At 32.0% G+C, this 22,775-nt stretch overlaps 1 protein-coding gene across 2 annotated transcripts in view; it reads left to right on the forward strand.

Moving 5' to 3' along the window:
* LOC149070228 (teneurin-m-like) overlaps positions 1 to 22,775 on the forward strand; it is a 292,210-nt gene that overhangs the window by 220,342 nt on the left and 49,093 nt on the right. Inside the window, exons 17-19 of one of the 2 annotated variants that reach the window (XM_089250141.1) lie at positions 1,269 to 1,415; positions 5,759 to 5,966; positions 13,268 to 13,294. In XM_089250141.1, the coding sequence (XP_089106267.1) occupies positions 1,269 to 1,415; positions 5,759 to 5,966; positions 13,268 to 13,294 (382 nt within the window). The remainder of the gene's footprint in view (positions 1 to 1,268; positions 1,416 to 5,758; positions 5,967 to 13,267; positions 13,295 to 22,775) is intronic. The other variant, XM_089250142.1, reaches the window with a different exon arrangement.

The raw sequence follows: 22,775 nt of genomic DNA on the forward strand, positions 1-22,775 counted from the left end.
ATTCCTGATCCTAGGACAGATGGCACCACTTCTTCAATACATAATATAAAATTTGTGTTGTTATGTGTTGTGATTATTTACCATTTAATGTAAATCAGTTCAGCCAACAAAAAATTGCAAATCAAATTACTGTAATGTGACTCTTGAGGGGGAAGGGGACAGAATAAAGAGAGCTTGAGAGATCACTAGGGAACATTGAGGACAAGACTCTAGAACGGAGGTCTTCAACCTTTTTCAAGTCCCGAGCACTGCCTGTACCTATCATCAAAAGAGGAGCACCTCCTTAAGGCATACGAATGCATGAAATCAGGATGATGTCAATCCGTGGATGCAATTTATACATTTCCACTTTTCTTTAAGTGGTGCCCGCGAGCAACGGGTTGAAGATGCTCTAGCATGTGCAACAGGCCTACCTCGTAAAATTCTGTCTGTGGAATGAAGAAAAGGGGAAGAAGTAACTGAGATATAATTCCCTAGGACGAATGTACACATATTCTAGAAAGACACTAAGATCCTCCTTTTTCTTTTCTCGATCTTGGTACAAAGAAGCTTGTCTAAGTTGGACACCTATGGTTCCGTTAAAATCTGTCCAGGTTATAGAGGTGTAAAAGATTGTGGGCATTGTATTAGGATTACGGTTGGTCCCATTCAAAACTGCCTGATGTAGTCAGGTGTCCAGCATATAGAGATGCCCAAACTGACAGGTTTTACTGTATAAAGTGTATACTGCACTTTTACGCTCACCTTCTTCTTTTTCTCACCCTCCCCTACTCTTTTCCTTTCTTTCTGTTGCCTATACAGTAAAAAGATACATTATAAGTGGGGGAGGGGGAATCGCTGACTAGGAGTATACAGGGGGAAACAACAACTTTCGTTCATAGCGGTTAAAATGAATGATATTTCTTCCCTGTGCTTGGTGGAAACCACCAAGTCGACGGAGATATATACAGTCGAATTCCGTTATAACGAACTCCAAGAGACATAGAGAAACCACTTCGTTATAACGAAATTTCGCTATAAAGGAATTCCAGTTTATTTCAAAATGTCCCTATACGTAAATCTCGGGGATTAGAAAAGTGTTCGTCAAAACGAGATTTTTGCTATATCGGTATTCGTTGAAACGTGATTCGACTATATATATATTTGGGAAACAAACGTTTTGAGCAAAAAAAAAAAGATGGCTTATATGTGTATATATTTTAATTTTGGGCAGCACAGATGTAAAAGAAAGGATATAACAATGCTATTTTGTCACCCGTATCTATTAGACGGATGCCCGCAGAGCTGTAATAACCATGGTCAGTGTGAGAAAGACGGAAACGTATGGTTTTGCAGATGCTTCGAGAGATGGGGTGGACACGACTGCAGGGTTCCGCAGGAAGTCAGCTGTAAGGATGACATTGACAACGATGGAGGTGAGTGAGTTTGCATCTACAACATTGTTTCCCAACCTTTTTTTCTTCCCATCGCCCCCTTCTTCAGAATTTTTTTTCTCCCATCGCCCCTCCCCAAAGCAATCTAACCCATAGAATCCCATGTTATACCCGTAGTTTCTACCGCCCCCCTCCCAGAGGGCGTTAATACCCACGTTGGGAATCACAGATCTACAACAACACAAAATGCATGATCATATTTTCATTCTCAACATGGCAAACTGTTATTAAAATATGAAAAATACAATCTGTACAGCAATACGAACAGTTAGTTAAACTTGATATTTTAACATGTATAGAAGCTAGAGTAAAATAATTAGGATTATAGTCTGACAACGCATCGGAAGAAAAATCCCTTTTGAACTATGTCAACAATGGAGAGAAACTATTCTCGTACCAATTTTCTCATGTGTTGTCTCCAAGGTACAATTAAATCTATGCAAAGAATACCCAAGTGAAAAATTAAAAAAAATATATATATATATATTATATATTTCGTGGTTTATCGCAACGCTGAAACAAACACGAATGAGAAACCAGTATTCAATTCACAAACTGCAGAGATACATTCGCTTGACGTACAAAGACCCTCTTCTTTTATGTAATAGGTTAATATTAAATACAGATTCTCCAAGAGACAGTTCAAACTAACAAATCTTCACTCTGGAAAAAACCACGTTCAGCGTATACAAAGACCTTGTTAGTGAATTATTGCGTTTTAATGCTTGCAAGATAATTTGCAGATTCATATTCCCTCGCTTGTTTACTGTGTAATTAGAAACACTGATATAACTCTGAATATCTGAGCAGGTTCTTTCATTATGAACATGATATTGTGCACTTGGGAAAGTACGTATAATGAATTTGGGTAACCATCTATTTTGATATAAGGTCTTATTATTTTTTTAGCGTTATGTAATTCCATGGAATACGGCAACGTATTCCACTTCAATAAAATATTCTTAACTAGGTGCATTGGATAAATATTTCGGGAAAATGTATTATATGCCCTGTATGATATATTTTGTGAATATTTGTATTGAGAATGTTTCGTTTTAATTATTTTATCTACAGTATGCGAGGTTGTAGGTCTAAATACGTGATGGTATGATGATGTCATGCTTTCCAGATAAACTGTTGAAATAATTTCAACTAAAACGGTAAACATGGAGCATAGCCCAACTATTGGTGCCGTTGCAGCACCAGGTTTTGGAAATTCTGTTCGGATTGTACTTCTAAAGACTTGTTAGAAAAGTCATTTTTTTAGAAAGTGAGACATGAATGAAGAACTCGTCGAGGTTAAAACGAAGATTTTTCTCGACGATTTTCTACCTCGGATAACGAGCATTTTTGTTGCATATTAATGCATGTGCTAACATAAAACATGAAAATTTTTCCACCAATCAAAATGAATTCAGGGAGTAACTGTTATTCGAGCAATATTTATTTATTTTCACCTCTCAGAATTGTTTCTCAGATACACCTCGCCTTCTGTTTCAGAAAGATTTTTAGCCATTTCATGTGAAAAGACTCGAACTCCAATGGTTCCTGTGGATTATTACTCGCATTATTATTATTACTTCCTATTACTCGCACCTCGCACATGTACCAAATTTAACAGTCAGGGAATTCTAGGATCTTATATTTTCCATCTGCATGAGTGTGAGAGAGAAATGAACTAACTGCATGACATAACACACTGCCGCAAACACTGTTTCTTGTTTTTGTTTTTTCACTATACCTCGCAAACCGGACTGCGTAGCGTGAATATTGGGAAATAAAAGATATGTTTAGGCGCTCATCTTTCTTTAAATTATATTCATCCAATTGTGAAGTTGTTTATCTCAGCCTTCGGTCAGTATTTGTATTTTTCACATTGCTCCTTAGAGTTTTATAAAAATTGTCTTCAAATTTTGGGCCTTTTCTAGAATGAATTAAAAGATTTTTCATAGGAACCTATGAAAAATCCCGATTCAGCTGACGAAGATTTTGCATAACGAATTCGATTCCGGAACGAATATCTTCGTTAGTCGAAGTATCAATGCATGTTACTTTGACACGATCGGCTTCGCAGTGTCCTTGATATCGTTTGCCTTGGCCACAACAAGTCAAATATTTGGAAGCGAAAATGATGCTGAAGACTCTTCGGGAAAGATTTGGTGTGTAATCACTAAGCTCTGTCAAAATACCGCCTTAAGTGAGAAAGAAATGGAATTACTTATAGTCGTGAAAATGATTTCAACTACCCAAGTCCATTATCAGTTTAGTGTGTCTAGTTAAACTCAACAGGGAAAAAAGCAAATTTTATTTTCGATTCAACTTTCGATTTCCCTTTTTTCTCACATGAGCGGAAATTTCAAAAAATTCCAATCCTACGTATTTCGATTAGACTATATACTGTACATATATTAAACCAGAAAAAGACACAGAATTCTCCAGTTTTGGTTACATTTCCCGTCATTTTATGCTAATGATAGCAATCAATCATTCTCGACTGTGCAAATGATGAAAATGAAAATTTATCATGCTATATTTCTTCTTCTTTTCATTGGATGAGCCATTCATAGGTTTATCAACTTCGTTTTCTGGTCCCACAGGCTAGACAAGAGAAGTTTCTTACGAAATCATTGGGAAAACACGAGACAAGAGACATTTTATCTGTCTTTTTCATCCAAAAACTTAGTTCTCCTCATAAAATCACACTCAAATGATCCAAATATAATTTCCGGAATTCTTCGTAATACAGTGTAACTTTGGATTATGTGTGTTTCGAAAGGCGAGCAAAAATGTTTCAACAAATTTCGATTTGATGACCTACTCGCACCATTACGAGTAGTACGAATAACCAGGTTTCCAAAATGTGGACCAGTCTATAAGAGTCATTGCTTACTCACGTTGTCTGTTGAGCTTCACGTGATCACAAATAAACCGACGCGATGGTTCTTATTTTCTTACTGCGGGTAAAATCGTTTTAACGAGTTCACGGGGCCGGCCTAGGCATTTTTCGAGGTGGATCTTATTATTTCAATGGACATAACTAAATTAATATATAAAAAAAATTTATGCATCCATAAGCGTATCAGTACAAATCTTCAATAGTTTAGGGGCCCCCTCTGTGACTTCCGAAGATTCTCGGTACGTGCGACATTTCATTTTCATTTCATTCCGTGCACCGCCCAGGCTCTATCGACCATTGTCAATTTTAGCCATTGCCCGGATGAGGGGCTGGGCGATGTCGGGTGCTTTATTATGCATATAAAATATAAAATACATGAACATTGAATATAAAAACACATTATTAAAAAAAAAAAAAAAAAAAAGTATATACAGATTTAAATATTTCTATTATACAATTTATTCCGATGAGCTGTTCTGATGTCCTTTCCAGCTTTATTTAGCCCGAGCCCCCTGTTCCTCTCTGTGGCCAAGCGCCAGGTCCTGGACCCATGTCTTCCCTCGTTGGCTTGTTGGCTAGTGTGAGCCCTTCGTGTCACATTGGTCCAACCAGGTGCCAGGTCCTTCAGCATGAGGGGAGGGGGTTGTTCGATTATTCAAAAGCTCCTCAGCTTTTGGTTGGGTGCTTCACAGTTTAAACACTGATCATTGGGACTTTGTTTCTTGATTACTCTTTCACTGGATCATTCTATTTGAAGTCAGAGTCAGAGTCTTCCCATATTTCGACCGCTTCTTCTCTCTCCGATTGCTCTCCCTCTGTGTCGCATTCTTCGTCTTCTAATTCTTCTATTTCCTGGGAGAGTACCCTATCGACACTGTCTTCGGCTTCTGCCCTTGCTCTCAGTCTTTCGCTCCTCCTCAGTTGTTGCGTTTCATGTGAGTCTGGATGGTGGTACGTGCGACATTAAGATTACGGACTATGGGAGGGGCATTTATAGCACAAGTCCATAAACGAGTCAGCCACCTCGTTGGGCAATTTGCCTGTTGTGGCGTTGTATTGGTATTTGTATTTGAAAAAATTGCATCACTTTCTCGTTTAGTGTTAATTCAAGTGGAGATTTGAAATCGAAGTTCCTTGTATTATTTTGTATTCGACTTCAACGTAGAATAACTAAAACACAATATAATATGAAATTAAGTTTGCAATAACACATAAAATACAATAATATGAAATACATCAACCTGAATTTCAACTTTACAGTGGCTGGCATGAGGAGACGATTGTAGCACAAATCATTTGAGTTATTCCCTTCACTTGGGGAATTTCACTTCGATTTCGGATTACGAGCACGTTCACGGAACGAAATACGCTCGTAAACCGAAGTTTCACTGTGCGTCATATAGTTTGCACTTCCATGTTTATTTTCCAGACGGTCTGGTAGATTGCGCAGACAGCGAATGCTGTGGAAAAGACGAATGTCAAGATAGCTTGATGTGCATGTCTTCACCAGATCCTCTAGACATCTTATTGAGGAAACAGCCACCGGCTGTCACGGCTTCTTTCTACCAAAAAATGAAGTTCCTCATCGAAGAACAGAGCGTCCAGAGCTACGCTCATAAAGACGAGTACTCGGAAAGGTATTGTCAGCTTCCTTACGCATGCTAAAATAAACATAATTTATAAATAAATGTATACTTTATACAATTTTTGTATATAATAAATCAAGATATGATACACACACACACACGGGCGTTTAATTCAATCATGTGAAAATCTTCCGAATGTTATACTACTTATTACAGAGAAAATCTCCCGAATTCAAACTGTATGTTCTGCAATGTTCTATTACAGTTCATTTCTGTTTCAAAAAATCATAATATCAATTTTTCTAGGGCCAACGGTTTTTCCAATCATGTTACTGAGAAAATAGGCTAAGCTGTGTGTGTGTGTGTGCATACATTTTTCTTTGAATAAACACCAACCCAGAAAATTCAGATAGTAATATCGGTATCCACCATCAGACTTTTTTTTGAAAATCAGATGGCAGAATTCGTGAAGTATTTAAAAAGGTCTATACACACTATAAACATATTTTTTGATTTCTTTTGAATTCCAAATCCATTGATTCCTAACATTCACCAAATAGTTCCAGTCACGTTCGTGTGTACCTGTGTTTTTTTAACATAATATTTTGATTTTTTTCATCCCGTGAACCTTCAGGAAGTTTTGAATATGAAAGATCTTTTGTTAATTGTTTTTTATATACTATATATACCGGCTCATTTGAAGGGGTAACTCCGTACCATGTAAATTTACCGGAAATTTTCCAGTATCCTTTCCCTTCTTAAATCGTATATGATCCAATTTCACTACAAATTTTGATTCGGAAAGCCCAAAAATTGCTCTATTCAATTTGATAATATAATGACCAATATTTTTTATTTTTTTTTAATCTCGCTATATAAGGAGAGAAATGAATTTTTTTTTTCCAGTTAAATTCGAGTTCTTGTCGATCATGGTCAGTCGAGATTTTAAAAATAGTAATAACAATATCGGAAATTTTTTTCTATAATTATTCTCATTTTTTGAAAGATCGGTTTCTCTTCGAGATCAAATTTCTCTTTTGTTAGGATACGGAATAAGTCCTTTGATTATTTTTGTTGCCTTTTGTTTTTTGGGTTTTTGATTATTATTTGATTTTTTTTTTTGTTTTACGTGTCGTTTTTTGTTTTTTACGTATGTGTTTTACTTGTCAAAGAGAGACGAGCTTTCTTTGTGTTGGGCTCGTCATTCATGTGTTATGTGTTGTGTTGTGCTGTTTCGTATGTGTGTGTTTGTTTGTCTTTGTGTTTGTCCGTCGAATCACACGGAGTATGTCTTTTACCCTTTATCTGTCACCAGGCAGCCTTGTTTTAGAATTAGATCTAATTATTCTGTCCTAAATATATTTTCGAATATTTAATTTATTTAGTTATTTCTTCCTTTTTCCACAAAGTACTGCAATGTTACGATTCGGAGAAGTTCCAGTATATACATGAAAGTTCTATAATTTTTTTCTCATTCAAAAAAAAATTTTTTGAAGCCTATAAACTCGAGAAGGCGGAGGAAAATATATATACTGATAACAATAAAATCACTGCATGAAATACAAGTAATTTCTTCATGGAAACTTTTTTAGTTTGAAAAGCATGGATTTATATAACGGGATGGAAGACACTACCGATAAACTGAATTTTAAGGAAAAGATATGTTTACACTACAGAATTTTTCACTGTAGCTCAAATATTTCTTTTTATCAAGAAGTTTGATGAAATATATTATATACGTATCGATAGCAATAAATATATTTTTCCATAGCTTTCAAGTGTATTGCAGTTTCCTACAAATGAATTTTACTATATTTATTGCTATATACATGTTTAATTGTTAAGTATATAAATTTTCATTATGTTTAGATCATCTAGCTGGAACGGTAAAGGAACTTCCACTATTTACCTATTATATACAGTATAAATTTAAAAATCTCAAAAATCTCTTTTTCATTAATCGTTCAGTTTGACACTGAAATCTGTTAAAGATTACTTATCTTCTGCTAAAAAACATTATTTCATATTCTGAAGATTTCCTTATATGTAAAAGAAAAGCAAAATGTTGATCCTTGAAACTGCACATGATTTTGAATCATCTTTATATAGTTACCGGTGAATAAATCAACTGCAAAGAAAGATGCCATACTATCCAAAAAAGGCACTGATCCATCAGGGCATTTTCCGTAAATAAACTGCAGAGATAAACGCCTTGTACGTTTCAAATCTCTTTCTCGCTTTCTAGAGAAATCTACTGATTTCATAAATTTGTTTTTCGGTAAAAGAACTGCAATATAAGAAAGACGGCAATCCCTAAAAATTCTCAAGATGCTGTCGAAGAACAAAGTACGGGCATGAATCCTATATTGCCACAAAGTCTTCCAGCTTGTTGAAGCAATCCAGTAGTCCTTCAAGATGTTGTCGATAAACAAACTACAGTGAAAACTTCTACTGTCCATGAAGCTTCCTTCCTTCCTGGAGCAGACGGCTGCTCAAAATTTTTCAGGTCTACACTGCAGAAAGGGACGTCATATTGCCTCGAAAACTTCCACTTGGCTCAAGTGGCTCAACTTGGCTCAACTCACCCAATCATCTTTCAAAATGCTGTCGATGAAAAAAATAAACAGTAAGAAAAAACCCCCTTCCCTGAAGCGTCCCCTGCTTTCTGGAGCAAACTCCAGATTGGAATACTTTAGGTAACTAAACTACAAAAAGGAATGTGGCATTGATTAAATGATTTCAGGCTTGCTCAAGCGACCCACTAATCATTTGTAATGTTATCACTGAATAATCTTTAGTGAAAAATTCTTGTTTACCCGAGGCTTTCCTTGTTTCTGAAGCAAACTGCTGATGGATATGCTTTGGTAACTACACTGCAGAAGAGACTGTCACTCTGCTTCAAATACTTCCAGCTTTCTCAAACAACACACCAATTCTTCAAAATGTTATCTAGAGACAAACGCACTGAGTAATTTCACAATCCCTGAGGCTTTCCTGCTTTCTGGAGTAAATAGCAGCTCAAAACGCTTTAGGTAACTACACTGCTGAAAGAAATGTCACATTGAATCAAACACTCCCAGTTTACTCAGGCAACCCAATAACCCTTCAAAATGTTATCGATAACCGGACTAGAGTGATAAATTTCACCATTCCTGAGGCTCCCTTGCTTTCTGGAGAAAACTGCTACTTAAAATGTTTCAGGTATTTACACTGCAGAAAGGAATGCCATGTTGCCTCAAGCACTTCGGTCTTTCAAAAACATGCAATGAGAAATTCCACCATCCCTATTTTCTAGAGCAAACTACTGCTCATGATATTTTAGGTAACTAACACTGCAGACTCAAAGTCTTCCACATTGTTCAAGCGACCCACGAATCGTTTTAAATGTTGTCATTGAATAACTTTCAGTGAAAAATTCCCGCTTTTCCTGAAACTGCTGCTCATGTTTCAGGAAACTGCTATCCAGAAAGAAATGGCATATTTACTCAAGGACGTCCAGCTCGCTCGAAGCACCCAATAATCCTTCACGATATTGTCGATAAACAAACTGCTGTGAGACATTTCAACATCCCTGAGATTTCCTTGCTTTCTGGAGCAAAATGCTGGTCAAGAAGTTTCACTGCAAAAACAGGAATGCCACTTTGACTCAAGAACTTCCAGCTTCTTAACTCAGCCCACTAATCCTTCAAAATTTTATCAATGAACAAACTGCTATGAGAAATTTCACCAATCCTGCGACATCTCTGCTTTTTGTCCCAAACTATCGTTCAAAATGTTTTAGGTAATTGCACTGTACAAAGGAATGTCATATTGGCTCAAGGATTTCCAACTTGCTCAGACAATCCACTAATACTTCAAGGCATTGTCGATAAACAAGCCAGTGAGAAATTTTACCATCCCCTGATGTTTCCGATCTAGCTGGAGCAAAATTGGTTAAAAAGCATGGGTAACTACACTGTAGAGAGGAATCCACTTTGACTCAAAGACTTCCAGTTTGCTCAGGCAGCCATCTAATCCTTAAACGTATTATCCATAGACAAACTATAGTGGGGAATTTCACATTCTTTGAAGCTTCCCTGCTGTCTGGAGCAAACCACTGAGCAAAATGTTTTAACTGACACTACAGAAAGGATTGTCTAATAGCACTAAAGTCTTCCGGCTCGTTCAGTTAACCTACTCACCATTCAAGATGTTTTCGATAAGCAAACTGCAATGAGAACTTTTACTTTTTTCGAGGATTCCCTATTTCCTAAAGCAAACCGCGGCTCATAATTTTTTGAGTAATTACACTAGGAATGTAATATCACATTGACTCAAGAACTTCCAGCTTGCTCAGGCAGCCCAATAATCCTTGAAAACGTTATCGATAAACAAACTGCAATGATAAATCATTCCTTCCTTGAGTCTTTCCTGCTTTCTGCAGCAAAGCAATCTGCTGGTGTAAATGCTTTAAGTAACTACATTGCAGAAAAGAATGTGACATTCCCTCAAGGAAACTTCGAGTTTGCTCGAGTAACCCATTAATCCTTCAAAAGGTTATGGTTAAACAAACAACAGTAAGAAATTTCACCTTCCGGAGGCTTTCCTGCTTTCTGGAGTGGAGCAAAGTGCTGATCAAAATGCTTTAGATAACTGCACTGCAGTGGGGCATGTGACCTTATCTTTATTTATTTATTCACATCTTAGGAGCAAAGATTGCCCAATTACAGAGATGGGCAAGAGAAGAGAAATACAAAACACAAATACAAAAGGTGAATACAACAAAGTACAAAAAAATGAGTGGAACAATGATTAAAAATACGATACTGAGAAATACATACGGAAAAACATAACAATATGTAGATTCAATACTCACATATAACTTTTAAGAAATTCTCTTATAGTTGAATTGAACATATCGGGTTTCACATCGCACTGATTATATATATTGCACATCTCAAAAGTAGGGGACCATCGTAAAATGTTTGTTCGGGGTTTAGGGAAGAGAAAAGTCCGCCGAACAGGCCTATTTCCAATTTTCACAGAAAAATCAACAAGTTGAAGGAAGATAGTGGTCATCCATTATAACATTGACAATTTTCTACAAAAAGCGAAGGTAACTTCTTTGGCATTCTAATGATTGAAAATGAAAAAAAAAAAAAAAAAAAAACCATCGCACTTCAGTTGTACTTACGTCATTAATGTAGACGTGGAATTGAACATGTAACGTACAAATTTGTTCTGCACTCTTTCTAGAAACAGTGAGTCTAGATTGGTGTGAGGACTCAATATAATAGTGCAGTACTCTAGTTTCGGGAGCACATGAAAAGTGTCGTGATTGTTGCGATTGATTTGGAATTATTGCTGCTCCTCACAACAAATCCTAGCAGTTTTAAGCATTTATTGGTGAGATCATATATGATCGGTGAATGCAAGCTTGGAGTCAAAGAAAACACCGAGGTCTTTGGTTACAGAAACACAGCTGATTGAGACTGCATCTCAAGAATCTTGCCAGATGAATTGACTTCCTTTTTTTTTCTTCTAACAGCCTACTTATTCAGTAAAATAGTTTCGGTATATTATACTTTCAGAATTAATCATCCAGTTAAGAATGAACGTTTTTATGTGTTTATTGGTGATTATACATACCACATACGTCAAAACAAATTCAGCCAAGGTAATTCGTATCATATAGGACGTATAATTATCAAGAAAATATTTTCATATAAGCTCATTTTCATAGATTTATGCACGAATTTGTTTTTGTTTTATATTCTTTTCTTACGTTTTTTTTAGCACTGAATTCTATCCTCTTATATTTTTATTTATCACGTTGGACATTTTTCTCCCCTCGTTGTTGCAGCACTTTCCTTTCTTCTTCTTTTTTTAATTCATTCAAGAAAATTTATTCTTAGTTAATAATTAAATGTGTAAGGTTAAAGTTTTTTTTATTTTTTTTATATAATATATACATGTATGTGTCCATATGTTATACCTTTGTGTCTTCCTTTGTTTGTCCCTTGTCGTTGCATTTGTCCTCTGTGTGTGCATCCTTTGTTTTATGTGATATCTCTTTGTGTGTTTGTGTCCTGTGAATTTTTTTTCCTGTGTTTTGTGCACTTTTTCCATGTGTTTGTCCTTCTGTGGCTGCTTGCCACCCCCCGCGACATGGTGGGGTCGAGTGGCACTGCTGGTGACAGTGTGTTTCGTATTTGTATGTTACCCTACCTTTCGTTGTGAGCTCGTCTTTTTTTATAATCACTTGTTTTTTTTAAAATGATCTTAATGAAAGCTATACGAGATTTTATTAACGAAAAATTTATTTCATAATATAGAATATCATGTAAAATATACCTATGCATTTTATTGTATTCATTCAATAACGATGATTATGTATGCGTGTATTGCGTATGGGAGTGAATGGAGTGACCATAAGTTTTATTTATTTTTTTTTTAATGAGTGGCATTTGCTTCATTCATGGGTCTGGCATTCTATGGGTTTTTAAACTTATGTTTCTATAGGATAGATTAAATGGAAACCCATGGATACGAGTTGCTTCAGTTTGATTTGTGCTATTCTAATGGCCTTGCCGCTTTTTCGTTATTAAAGTTATTGTCTTCCGTTTGTTATAGTTATCTTTCGAAAACTGAAACGTATTTAGATTATCGGTTATGCATTGTATCGCTATCACTGAACCATCTCGAATTAAAAAAATGCATTTTTATGTATTATTTTAAAACGAAAATTGTCCCAAAAAAGAAAATATTCCTAATGTATTGAATATTTTATTACAAACAGTAGAACCTATTATTGCTTTCAAAAATAGTCTTTTGGAAAATAAATCAAACTCAAGGCTTAAAACGTGACTGCACTGATCACGGTTGTTATCATACGACATTTATATTCAGCTAAAAGATCCTTTGTCAGAATGGCAAGTAATATGTTCAGCACATACTTATATGCGTATTCCAATGCGGCGTTTTTAAAACCTTTCCGAGAAAGTAATTCACTTGATCTCAATTTTCATGGAGTGAAGTACATGAGAAAACAATATGCGGAATTAATTTCATACAACAGTTCTTCGAATATAATATTTAATCAAAAAAGAGGTGATTTTCCTTGCACCCAAGTCGAAATCAATATGAATATATTACCGGAATATTCAAGCACGTACTTGAAATTTAATGAACGTTGAAGCAAATGCCCCTCAGATGCACATGGACGAAGAATGACTGGGCTGATTCAGAAAGTTGTTGGGTAAAATTGCTGATGAATGTTTGTTGGTTGAGTGTATGTTTCTATGCTCCAATCATAGTGCTCACTCGTACTTTTATGTCCCTGCTTTACACATTGTCCGCGTGACAACTTGTAGCCAGTTTTGGAGTGCCTTCGTCAAGAGGTGAGTACGATAAAACACCATGTCCAAAAAAAAAAAAATTAAAAAATTGAATAACAAAAATTCCTTTTGCACTTTATTTCATTTCCTGTTCCCACCCTTATCTTTCCATGTTATTATTTATTATTTTTTTCATTTGCCATTTTTGTTTTTTGACATTCATCTTTTATTTATTTATTTTTTTGATGACTAAGGATGGTGAGATGAACTGCAAGTTATTTTGAATAATATGCATTATTTTAAAAAAGAAAAAAAAATTTGGCTTGAGTAATGAATAATTTGCTACTTAAACCGTAGTGAAACTGGAAAAGGAAAAAGAGAATGTACAGGTGGGGATTTTATTTTGCTATTTCTAAGTAGTTAAATATTTTTAGCTCAGCCTCACCGTTAGTGTTCCGTTAGAGTGTTACTAATATAGAAAGTAGCTGTAATGTGTGTTTTTGAAATATTTCATGAATTTAAGAAAATATATGGTTTTTGAAACAGTTTCATTAGATGTGTTTATGTAAGGCAAATGTGATATATTGAAAATTTAAAATTTTTTTCTACATATAAAATTCGAAATATTTAATTTCTTTTTCAAAATACGCAAAAGAACTTCAAATCACACCCAAAAGCATTTTTTTTAAATTCAAAACAGCCTTTGCTTTATGATCACAAATTAATGAAAGACATCAATAAGAAGTGAACACGCGTGTGTCATACCATCATATTATTTTACTTATATGATATCGAAATAACGTTCAATATTTTTTTTTCTTCGATTACATCAATAACATTACCGCATGTCAGAATTTTTCGAGAAATAAATGTACGTAGTTAGATTTTCCATCCATGCTACACGATGAAAATATAAAATGGAAAAAATGTCATATATATATCATACTTGAAAAATACCGAAAACCAAAAATCCTTATTAAGGTCACAATATTTATAAATCGGCTACATGTTCAAGAAAAAAGATATATTTCTTATCACTAAAATTTTAGGTTTATAAAATTTATTTTACATGCGTTAGTTAATATTGATTGGGTAAATACTAAACAAGAAGTTCTGTATTATTGAAATGAAACATTATTAGCTTTTCAATTTGACTACTCACTTTACTATGAAATGAATAATGGAAAATGTTAAAAATTCAGCAAATATATAATTTCGAAATAACTGTCCAATGAAACTGATTTACTTGTTTCTGCGCCTGACTATTTTACCAACATTAAAAAGATAAAGAAATTATACATAATAGTATTTTCATTCCAGATATAAAATAGGGTTGGGATTTCAATTTATTTCATCAGCACATAATCTTTTCCTTTCCAGGAGTAGACATATCAGAAATTCATCTAAAATTGTTATTTATCTAGAAATTTTTCGAAACCAAAATTTATCGTGTACGAAGTTCACTACGTCTACATTACATTTTCTCCGGTTAAAATAGTTATGTATATGAATGCAATTGAATGTGTTTGATTACTTGCAGATTTTTTTTCGACTCCATCCTTAGTAGGTCTGGCCTAGATCCCTCCCCCTCGACATATAATTTCGTATTTTTAATTGTTTCCTACCCCCTTCACCCAAAAACCTTACGTACTGTACGTTATTACGTAATTATATAATGTAGTCATAATTTATTATTTTCCGTACCTATCCTTTTTCCTCCCAACCAGCCTTGTGTTTCCCGCTCCTCAGTAGTCCTTTGTTTGGGCGATAGAACATACATATATGTGTTTGTGATGGTATGTCTAGCTCCGTGTGACGTCAGTTTTTGTGTTTTTTTTCTCTCTATTTCTTACTATTTCCCATTATTAGCTTCTGCTTTTCCGTGAAACAAACAAAAAAAAAACTTCAAAATAAATAATTTAAACAAAAAAAAAATTGAAGAAGAAAAATAAACCAAAGTCACAATGATGTGTGCCTCTGAAATCGTTTTCTTTTACACATTTTTTTTTTTTAATGTATATTATATAGTTAAAATAAATTGCTATTTCGTTGTTTGTCTAATACTGTTATGTTCTGCACTGTGAGAGAATTGAGCTGTACGTAAAAAAACCATTTTTCTACATCAATTCTTTCCGCTTCCGCAGCACAGCCATACTTTTCTCTCTTCTTCTATCTCTTTTTATCTGTCTGTCTATCTATATTTCTTTTTTTTTTCTTTTCCTCTGCTAATTGATTTTATTAAATATATCTTAATAATTACAACTTTCAATATGTTATATATTTTTTGTGTTTTTCTTCCCTAACTATCAAATCCAGAACTGGAACTAGATTTGAGAGTATTAGTAGAAGGATCATTAAAATAATATCAATAATTAAAAACTACATGAAACCTTCATTTTAAAATAATTAAATTTTTATGCTGAGATATGACAAAAAAAAAAAAACCTAAGTAATATTGCAAAAATCCATTTTCTTGTTCACAGTACCTGAAGCAATACAGTATTGGGTTTGTTTCCTGTAGTTAAGTTTACTTATTTACTGTTAAAACGGTAAACATTTAATTTTTTTTCTAATAAAATTATTAAAAAAATATATTATCAGCATACTTGCAGTATAAAATGAAATATAATAAATAAATATCGTTATTTATCATGAATTAAAAAAACCCATGAAAAATAATTTCAAATATTTAAGCAATTTATTTCAAAACAATTATATTAAATAATACATGAAAACTCATTTCAAACTAATCAATCAAAATATACTTTTCTTCAATTTTTTTTAAATATCAGTATTTGTACACCGAAGTATGACAAAAAAATCCTAAATATCATTTTAAAAATGCATTTTCTCAAAAATACGTTTAAAATTATTATCAACATAATCGCAGTATAAAATGGAATATGATAGATGAATATTGTTATTTAATGGACTGTCACAATCTCCGAAGCTTCAAAATATCGATTTTTCAAAAATGAATTTAAAAGATATTACATTTAATTGGAAATCAAATGCAAAAATATTCGTGACAATCGCTTAATTATATAATTTAAAAATAAAAGAAAAAGAATGACAGTAAACGTATTCAAGAAAGCAAGTTATTTACAAATTTTTATAAAAAAATATAACATATATATACTTATTTTTATAAATAAATAACTCATTTTTTTTTGTTTGTTTAAATCGAATTTCTGAAGATTTTGCAGCTCATCCTTAAGATTCAAAAACAACTGCTGCTCCAAAAATTATAAATAAAAAAATTGGAAACTTCTTTCCAGAAATGGTTATCCAACATGTATAACTAAAATAAACTAAATAAATAAAATAAAAAAATTAATTCGGATTTTTAAATGTTATCTTTCCATCAAATTTTGAAAATTCATGAAATGCAAACGAATGGTTAGACACCAGAGTTCAGGGCCCGTTTTAATGATGAAACATGTCGTACAAATACTCATACAAGACTTTTATCAATTTCCGTGCTTTTTTTTTTTCTTTTTCAAATTTACCTACAAACAAAAATTGCAATCTGAGAAAATCGCGTTCATAGTGTTTTTTCTTCTACTCATTTACACTATAATTCTCTTCTTTTCTCTTGGATTTTAGATAGTAAAATTTCAAGATTGATGCGACATTTTTTTTCGCGTCGAAACAGAGTATTTTTTAAAGTCATTTCTGAAAAATCGACCTTAGGGGTCGTGACACCCCATAACTTACGAAAAAGTAATTTATAAAATTGATTGATGTATTCATATTAAATTTATAACTATACTAGACATCATCAGCTTATAACTCATCAAAGGTGAATAAGGTAATGCTGTTTCATAAAACTCGGAAATATTTTCCGTTTATATGTTGAAAGATCTGGAAAGTCTTTATATATCTGGAAATCTCTATCCTTCATACCTCATAGGCTTGATTTTGATCAACATTTCTATAAAACGGGACGTTTTTCTCGTGAAATTCCTCTCGGTCCGTCGACTTCCATATCAAATTTCTCATCTTATGCACTGATGATGAGCATCAAAGCCGCAGAGTAAATTTACTTCACAGGAAATACCTTTTAAATCTTTAATGAAGCGGCCGACGAATCAGCTCAAAATACATTTTTCCAAGCCTTTTAATCCCACGCCTGTATAGTAATTAAATCTCTCTATATCATTTCAACTTTCAGCGAGCATTAATTTCGCGCGTCAACTATTTCCCAGCTAAACGTATGAAATATAAATATGTTTTGACATTCAAAGTAATGAAATAGCCCAGCTGAAAGAGGATATTTTAATTGATCATTTGAATTCTCGTTTAATTTGATGCTTCTTCCCCATACACACTCTCTCTCTCTCTCTCTCAATTTTCCATAATTATTAGTTTATGAATGTGAATAATAAATTGGATTTTATATTTGTTTAATTGAATTAGTCTGTGCGATGTTATTCGTTTTGAAACCAGCGCTAGCCTAAAGACATAAAGTTCTTGAAGCGTAATTCACTTATCTAAAATTGAAGATGGGATGTTTATCGTAAACCATTATAAGTATTAGAGTTGAATATGAATGTTATTTGAAAGTGAGTTTATTTCGATGAGTTTCTCTAATTATATAAATAAGAAGCTATCTCTTATAGCTGCTATATTCAGAACGATAAAAATATTTATTTCAAAGTAAGAAAATTAATAAAAATGTATATCTAAATGAAGATGTGTGAACATTTATTCATAATAAAGCATTAAAAATGAAAAAATTCATAACGTTAAGAAACAAAGAAAGAAATTCATATAAATTATGTAAGACAGTCGTAAAGAATTAGGAGAAAATTTTCATATTTCAAAACAATTAATTATAATTTTTCTTCAATTTTTTTAGGCTTGATTTTTGAAAAATAAAATACGACAAACAAATCGTAAATAAGATTGTATCAAAAATCGATTTCTTAAAATTAAGTTTATTTTGAGTACTGTGAATAATTTTGATTTATTTTTTTCTTTCATAAATGTTTTAAAAAACATATTACCAGCATCGCAAGAAAGTATAGCATAATTGGATGATTTTAAAATAATTATTTCCTAATAAAATGAGTATAAATGATACATGAGATGGTAGAATGTGTAGAAACGTTTCATATTATAATTCATGAAACAAGAAAATATCAGTGATTATCTTTGATAATCAAGGAATAGAAATTATTAAAAAATTATGTTTTATTAAGATCACGGCTTTCTGACATAGACAAAATGTGTAATTTCATATTCTCTGATAAAAGAAAGTCTAAAGTTCACGTATTTTTGAAATAATTAATATTTAATTTGATGCAAAAAATTATTATATAGGTACAAAAAAATGGTTTTCGGCGTAAAAAACACGTATATTCCAGGAATACATTTATAAAGTAGATTAAAATTTCTTGATTTAAAATGTTTCTTCTTTATCATTAGGTATTCCATATACAGAAATTATACGAGTACATTTTTTTTATGTCCCAACTGAATTTTTCAGAAAACACTATTAAATATTTAAGATTTTTAAAATTGAAATCTCAATATAATCTTGAAATAAAAACTATATTTTCCTTGCATATATATATATGTTAATTTTCATTCAATTTTTCATAATATTTCATACTATTTTTTTTCTACATGAATTTTCTTATTTCGTGATGCAAAAAAAAAAAAAATAATAATTCATCTATAGTGAGTATAGTACGAAATATTTGAATTCTAAGTAACTGAGAAGAAACTTTTTGATATGCGATGCATTCATATTTTTAAAAAAAAGTTAATATTTTTGCAGTGCTATCTGGTTAAAATCACCAACGTTAATTGTTTTAATTTCACATTGTGGTTATTGCGCTACACTTTTGTATCAATAAAAAAATCAAACCAATTTTCAAAAGTACATTAAGAATGTAATATCTGTAAAATTTTAAATTACTCCATAGAATTCAAGATTTTTAAAAAATAAAATTCTACCAATTATGAATAATGTATTCCATTTCATCCCAAAAATATTTTTTTCAATTTAACGATAATGAAACATTTCAGATGATTTTATTGGTATCGGCCATCTAGGACAGCCTAATTATCCAATTAGTAGTGGGTGAGAAAATCCAAATAATAATGATACTAATGAAAATAAATAAACATGATCAATCAAATAATGCAGTAAAAATTCTAAAAAAAAAAACAATTTTCACTCAAATGATAACAATAATACACTTCTCTTTTCGCAGTGAATTAATTTAATTGAATGTTTCAATTAATAAGACCTTCCCACATCCTTTTCTTTCCATTTCCTTTTTTACACTCATTCTCATTACTTCTTCATAATAAGATTTAAAGAAATGGTAAATTGCGAGGCGTTTTATGCATAGAGAAAGTACTAGTTAAGAACTCATTTTCTCCACTTAAGGATAAAAATGAATAAAGTACGTAATTAGGTAGAATACACGCTTCATTTATTCCTCGGGCCATTTAATTTTAGTGCGGAGTATAAATCCTCTCTTCCATTTCCTCGAAAACTCCGTGAGTAAATTGTTCTTGTGATGAAAAGTATCTATTATTTTTACTATCCGTTATTTTCTTTTTAACATGCGTTAATTGATGTGCATTTTACGTAGGGAAACGCTTGAAGCAATTTTGAGCTGTATAAGATTTAAAAATAATTATTATTATAAATAAGTAGGCTTTATAGGGGCATAAAAATTCTACACTTCCCACGTAGACTTATTTATGTCTATTATTTGAACTTCGTGATTACTAAAAATTTGAAAAATAACCTTGTCCTGTCATATTAATTTTTCTCATATTCAGAAAATAAACAATATTCATATTTGAATATTTTACTCTTAGTTACATTAGAATGAAAGTTAATCCTCGTGACTGTCTGTCCTCATAAATTTCGATACAGCTTTTAAAATTGATACTTTTTAGCAGTGAGACTATTCGCAGTTCTTCAATATATTAAGCATTAACCTTTAAAATTAATCAGATTATAAAATATTAATATTTTCGATTTAAGACAAATTGATAATATAAATTCTTACATTAATTACAACTGACTGAGCTTGAGTGTTAAAAACTCTTGCAACAGTTCCTTGTTTAACTGGAAGATTAATCACAGCATATTTATTCTTTAATGGACCGATTAATATCAAAGGCATATTTTCACCATAAACTTATCAAAAAATGTAGGTTCTAAACACTTTTTGGTTATTTTTCAAACATTTCACTATTGATATATTTTCATTATATGCGATAAACATAGCAGTAAGCCTATATAAAAGGCTAATTTATCGCAATAACTGCATATTTTTCTCTAGAGCAACATAATTTTGGCCTTCTGATGGAAAAACGGCAATCTGAATTCAATATTATGGCTATACTAGAATAGCAACTAGAGAAATAAAACATAATTTGGCTGTGGATTTATCCTCATCGATTTTTTGACAAGCGCTATTTAGGAACATTATGCATGCCTTCTTCACCTGAGTTTGAGTTGTAAGTTAAATACTAAAATTCCAGTAAGCCTTTGTGAATCCCTAAATCCATAAAAATATTTCCAATTACCAATATATTTCGATCCGTAGATTTTTCATGTGAGTTAAAAAAAAGTTCGTCTCCTGTTTCATGCCATAGATTAAAACAAAATCCTCCTCTAGATGCATCCTAAATTAAATTCACATAATCCCTTCCTTTTAGTTATGCAATAACCATGATTCACAACTCGAATTTGACTTGTATGTGAAACATTTTCATTTTAGTGATACGCAATTTATATTTCTGGTTCGACAGGGTTGATATTGAGATCAATGGTAACCTGCATTTTTCTAGTTTGGAATCCAAAATCATTGAATTTTGTGACAATAATAGAAAAATCGATTTTACACGTTTCTAGTTATTTTTGAAATATTTTTATCGATTACAGTTTCTTTTTTTAACATTTCCCGATTTAGATTTTTTTGCAATCAAACTTTATTAATCACTTTTTTGAAATGTTGATATTTTTTCTAGATATTTTTGATATCTTTTTTTCTTTCAAAGAATAAAGTTTTCAATCAAAATTTTGTGTAATTCATTCTTTTTGTAATAAACATAAAATATATGAGTGGTAGATAGAAATTTTGAATTCCCCTTTTTTTTTTCTGTGGAAGAGTAAAAGCTAAAAGCGTATTATCTATTTTACCAGAATTATAAAAATCAATAAAACTCTATCGAAAATATTTATGTAATTTAGTTAATTCAATACCTTCTCTTCTTGCATTTTATAGTAGCAAGTTTAAAAGGAAGTTTTCAATTGAAGTATTTTGCAATTTATTTTTCGCACTCGCCATGATTTACTTCTTGAAATACATGAATAATTTTCTTTTTCATCTTGCTAATTTTTACTGAGTCACAATTTTTATCCAAAGAGAAAAGAAAAATCATAATTTAGATAACACACCAAGTCGCAAAATAGCGCCAAATTTTGGAATCCACCAAGAAAAATGCAGTGTCAAGCTACAGAAACTAAAGTAGACAATTTTACTGGGTTCTTTATCATTCCAGAAAAAAATAATTAATTCGATACTACATTTTTCGGTAACATCACCAAAAAAAATAATAATAAATTGATAGAGGAATAATTAACGTATCGAAAGCTTTAATTTCGAAAAGAAACAATAAAAAGTTCTTAATTTATACTGCATTATATGTAATAATATCATTATGTTGCCGGCAAAGCTTTGTGTCTGTGTATTTTATTTTTAATTATTATCATTTAATTTCAATGTTCATTTCATTCTATTTTTTGGTGGTATACTTTTTGGCAACAGACAGCCGTAGAAAGTTTTTTTTAGAAATTTGGTTTGTTACTATCTTGTCTTGCATGGTAGCCTAAAAGCGCTTATTTGCTGTCTGAGCGAGTTTGTGTTAGAATGCGTTCATTATTAGTACTGAATCCTCTATCTTTTTTGAGATTATCTCTATATATATATACATATATAAGCGCAGGCACACGCATATATATATATAAATGCATTCGGTACCCAGTAGCTATTGTGCATGCAAGCGAAAAACGATGTGTTGCGGAGTTACCTATGGCCAGACCAGTTTATTTTCCCTGCGAAGCACAACGTTTGTATTAAACATGTAATGTCGACGCATAATTTGGTACAATCCAAGTGTCACTTGACATGCACCATTTTTATAAATGCTTAATATCACATGTGTATTCAATATAAATCTCTTAAAAATTGTGATTCAATTTCAGAATTTTACATTAAGAACTACGATTATTATTAATTACAATTTTGCATTTCAGTTATTTTGTGTCTCATTCTCACTACGATTTTGAGATAAATTTGTATATAATGTATATGACATAAAATTTTCGGTTAAACCTTTAAAAAACCATTTCATAGCTATTTATTCTATTATTTTTGAATGATTATTATATTAACGCAATTTAAAAAACTTCTAAAAAGATTTTTAGAAAAGGATGTTATACAGACCGGTTTGTTTCCTAATATACTTTATTATGAGATATGAAATCAATTTATTTTTTATAAAAAAA

This window comes from Pholcus phalangioides, unplaced genomic scaffold (assembly GCF_987345545.1).
Source record: "Pholcus phalangioides strain wild (caught in Gottingen) unplaced genomic scaffold, Ppha-v1.0 ptg000022l_1, whole genome shotgun sequence".
Taxonomy (NCBI): Eukaryota; Metazoa; Arthropoda; class Arachnida; order Araneae; family Pholcidae; genus Pholcus; species Pholcus phalangioides.